This window comes from Saprolegnia parasitica (assembly GCF_000151545.1).
Source record: "Saprolegnia parasitica CBS 223.65 unplaced genomic scaffold supercont2.664, whole genome shotgun sequence".
Classification (NCBI taxonomy): Eukaryota; Oomycota; class Saprolegniomycetes; order Saprolegniales; family Saprolegniaceae; genus Saprolegnia; species Saprolegnia parasitica.
In genome coordinates, this window is record NW_012157058.1 from 1 (window position 1) to 4,111 (window position 4,111).

General features: G+C 57.5%; 2 protein-coding genes across 2 annotated transcripts; one reads left to right on the plus strand and one right to left on the minus strand.

Annotated features, from left to right (window-relative positions):
- SPRG_17604 (hypothetical protein) lies at nt 1–1,224 on the plus strand (the record flags this gene model as incomplete). Its single annotated transcript, XM_012356963.1, has 8 exons — nt 1–30; nt 74–152; nt 202–405; nt 452–571; nt 624–710; nt 759–917; nt 969–1,027; nt 1,074–1,224. The coding sequence occupies exons 2-8, from the start codon at nt 150–152 to the stop codon at nt 1,222–1,224; spliced, it is 783 nt and encodes a 260-aa protein (XP_012212353.1). The 5' UTR covers nt 1–30; nt 74–149.
- A 335-nt stretch (nt 1,225–1,559) lies between these two features.
- On the minus strand, nt 1,560–2,277 carry SPRG_17605 (hypothetical protein). The gene is made up of 3 exons (XM_012356964.1): nt 2,149–2,277; nt 1,931–2,098; nt 1,560–1,881 (listed from the first exon to the last, which is right to left on the minus strand). Exons 1-3 carry the CDS (start codon nt 2,243–2,245, stop codon nt 1,631–1,633), a joined length of 516 nt encoding a protein of 171 aa, XP_012212354.1. The 5' UTR covers nt 2,246–2,277; the 3' UTR covers nt 1,560–1,630.
- Between the last annotated feature and the right edge of the window lie 1,834 nt (nt 2,278–4,111).

Below are 4,111 nucleotides of genomic sequence, written 5' to 3' on the forward strand. Positions count from 1 at the left end.
CGTCAATACGCTCATCTTCATCATTGAAATGTACGATCCGCCACTCGCGCGATGCGCGCTCATGTACACGTAGCGCGGAGAATGGCTGGACCGTCGAGAGCCTCAAGGTGAACCCGCTTATTGGCCCGAGCGCCCAAGTGCTTCTGTCGATGGTACTGCGATCGACAACGCATCCGGCATGGCTCATGCAGCGGCGCGTAGGGTGCCCAGCGCACGGATCTCATCAAAGACGGCGCTTGGTGGCGCCTCTTCACGGCCATGTTCCTCCATGCTGGCGTTGTCCATCTTCTCTTCAACATGGCCGCGCTCTACCAGCTGGGCATGGAACTCGAGTCGACCTTTGATCGCCGGCGCATCGCGACCATCTACTTTGCCACCGGTATCATTGGCGCCATCGTCTCGGGCGTATGCCGACCTCCTCCTCCTCGGCGTGAACTCATTTCGACGCTAGTTTTTCGTGCCCGATGTCGTTGGCGTCGGTGCGTCCGGTGCGATCTTTGGCCTCTTTGGCGCTACGTTTGCCGAGTTTATGCTCAACTGGAAGCTGTACACGAACCGCGTGTGCCACATGGTAGCCCGAATCCGCCTTGTCTAGGATCATCTCACGAGAGACGATGGGTTAGACCAACTTGGTGGTCGTCGCCCTTGTGAACCTTGGCATTGGGTTGCTTCCGTTTGTCAACAACTTTGCCCATCTCTCGGGCTTCATTGTACGCAGTTGACTTCCATGGCTGCAAAGTATCAACTTGAAAGTGTAGAGCGGTCTGAGCCTGGGCTTTGCGATGCTGAGCCTGCCGCTGAGTCGCCAAGACCGCATCATGGGGACGCGCTCGAAGAAGCAGCGGCTGCTCGGGTATGGCGGCCTGCTCTTCACGGCGTTTTTTGCGATCCTCTTCATCGCTCTCTTTACAAGCAACGTATGTGTGTGCCCTTGCACTGGACATGGACTTGAGAGTGAGGAATGTTAGACGAACGCCATGACGGCGTGTCCGTGGTGCAAGTACCTCGACTGCATTCCCGCGCCCTGGTACGTCACAAAGGATCACACGAGGGAGCTCACATGCGAAATGCAGGTGGAGCTGCGATGCCACCACGAGTGGCGAGTGCTTGGGCGAAAAGTTCAACAATGGCACGCTGCGGGTGACGTGCCCGAGCGGCCGCAACGTGACGGCGCCGACCAAGAGCGAGTTTACGGCCGCGCTCTGTACATCGCTTTGTTCGTAAACTGCACCATCTTCATGTACCCTGCAACCCTAATCCCTCTAAACCGAGACACTTCAAAAATGCATGGAGCGCCATGCCCATGGCTGTAAACATTAGAGTCAAACGCATCGCATGTGACCATCGAGAGGATGAAAAGGCAGTGAGGAATGACAACGGCACCCTGACAGCTCACCCCGAAAGTGCACTGAATGCGCGAGGAGGCGGTACAGACAACCAATCGAGTGGTGCTATAATTCACTCCTGCCGACGCACGAGGACCATCCTTGCTTGGTGACGGGATCGTGTCGAGAGACGCTTCTCGGCGTCCTCGTACTTTAGCATTTTGAAAATAAGAAATAAATTAGTCGAGTTGTTTTCTGCGAATGCACCCAAAGGAATAATTCTATGCACGTGCATGCAGCCGTCGTCACGCTGTTGGCGGCGAGGGCTCAAAGAGCGCTGCGAACGAGCAAGTGGTTGCTTCGGGTCGCCGCACGCAGTCGCGCAACGGGCTGAGGCTGATGGTGGACGGCATCTGAAGCGCCGACACTTTGGCATGCGTTAGCGGTGGAAGCGGGTGTAGCAAAGGCGGCGAGTGGGGCGTCGACGGCGGTGACGTCTTGGCATGGGCTTTGCACTTGCCCTTGATTTGTGAGAACTTTTCGCAGCCGTCAATCGCTAGTTGCACATATCTCGTCTTATTACTGTTCACTTGTAGACGTTGTACCGCACTTGCGACCTCCGCCGTGGGCGATGCAGTACCCCTTGCTCTGCGCGAGCTTATCGCACGACTCGATGTGGCACTTGCGGCCGCCGCCATGCGCGATGCAGTGACCGCGGCTCTGCGCGAGCTTGATGCACGCCTCGACCTTGCAGCGCGTGCCGCCGCCGTGGGCTACAGACATGCTCGTATAAATCTGTCGAGAGCAGGATCAAGAGGATTACCTTTGCATCGCCCGCGGGTCTGGGCGAATTTGGTGCAGCCCTTGAATTGGCACAGAGCGCGGCGCGTCGCAGCAGCCTTTGGGTCGTGGTGCGCCATAAAACGATGTGGTAGCGTGTTGGTTGTGCGTGTTGTTTTCGAAAATGGCAAGATCGCTGCGATGTACATGCCGTCGAATTCGTGGAAAACGTCCTAGCCAGCTGGCGTCGTGTCCACATGGTTCCTCACACTTTCGACCGTTGCGTAGTGTCGAAGATGCGTCTCGGTGTTGACTCTGCTGCCGTCGATCTCGAGCGACTTTGGCTATATTCATCCGTGCGTGGCGGAGGAATTGACACCAACGCGTCTCGTGCCGCCACGTCATGCCGATGACACGCACGAAACGTTGCGTGCGAATAGCCAATTCGAAAACCAGCCAATCCACGTCGACGATAGCCATGGAGATAGCCAATGGCATCGCAGCCTTCTGTCGGCTTGCAATATCCGCGCAAAGTGGACGAGCTTCGTGCGCGAAGTCTCTGTACCAGTCGACATGGGCACGAGCAGCGCCATGCCTATCGAGACGGCATTTGTCGTCGAAAAGAACAACTTGCTTGACCGCGCCGCAGCAACATTGCGTCCAGCGCGCACACGCCCGAGCATCAAGTGATGTTAGCGCTCTTGGACCAGCTCCCCTTGCAAATTGCAGAGGTCATCATCGCCCACGCACTACGTGTCTACATTGTGTGCGACAACAACGAGCCGGCGACGCTCGAGCTGTGCTAAATGTACGTTCGCCAAGGAGCATTTTTTCCACCATCCTGCCGGCCTTGTCGTGTACACCGACGTACCGCCCAATGACGCATGGCATGTCAAAGTCCTCGAAGGCCTCTACCAAAAGCACACCGACGACTGCAGATCGTGGAACACTTCGGTCGCTGACTTTAACGCCGAGGCCCTGCGCGCCGCCGCCCGCTCCGTAAGCTGCGCCCTCGGTTGTACTCCGGACCATGGCGGTCGCGCGTGCCCCGCCCACTATTCTCGAGTGTAGCGATCGACTCGGAAAGCTCCAAGCGAGCTTCGATGAAGCGGCCTTTCGGACAACCGCGGCCGACATTGCACCCTGAGCGTGTCTTGTCGACTCCATTTCCTTGTATTACTACCCAGTACTCCTTATTCGGTGACGATTCTTGTTTTGAATCGACTCGATTGTCCTTTATAGCGCCGTCTAGTGCTATCGAGTCGCATCGGCGGCCAGATTCATGGCCGGCGCCAGGAATGTATTAACGTGATGATATGATTGTGACGCTCAGGCTCCTCTCGTACATGCGCGACGACGTCATTGCCCTCGACCCGCCTTTGTGTTTGGCGAACCGCAAGGCCGACACATGTCTCGCTCGATCGACACCCATAAAGAACGCGCTTTCGAGGCATCCTCGTCGCACGTTAATAGCGTGCGAGCACGGGATCGACATCCCAACCAGCGCGATCGCGGTCGATTGCCACGTCGCGCGGCTGTTGTTTCGTAGCGACGGATCTGGGTTGCCGCCTGTCCACGCTCCACGTCCATAATACCGGTCATCCGATGCCACTTGGTGTTTGTATGCAATAATATTTCCAGTTTGCACTTGGTTGTGATTGGCCCATCCGTGTTAGCAAGTCGAAAAGAACCGTCTCTAGCGGGTCATGCTGATGCGCCCACTCTGTCATCCGACTCATTCGCATGGGACGACGCGTGCTTGTGCCGCTTCTGCTCGCAGCAGCGTCGCCTGGCGTCTTGGCCGAGGACGGCGATAGCCACCTCATCACGGTCGTGCTCATCGGCGTCGGCGTCGGGCTCGTCGTTGCCGTCGGTCTCATCGTTGTCTTGCGCAAGTGCTGCAGACGCCGCGCCAAGGCGCCGCAGTTTCGAGGACTTTGTCGACCCGATGGACGTTGTGGAGGCGCCACGCCCGCGAAAACGCATACATGCGCCGCGCTTCCACC

Coding starts and splice junctions, on each gene's coding strand:
- SPRG_17605 (XM_012356964.1), bottom strand. CDS start 2,245: ATGGCGCACCACGACCCAAAGGCTGCTGCGACGCGCCGCGCTCTGTGC. Junction 2,099..2,148: donor GACCCGCGGGCGATGCAAAG/GTAATCCTCTTG, acceptor GCATGTCTGTAG/CCCACGGCGGCGGCACGCGC. Junction 1,882..1,930: donor CGGCGGAGGTCGCAAGTGCG/GTACAACGTCTA, acceptor ATGTGCAACTAG/CGATTGACGGCTGCGAAAAG.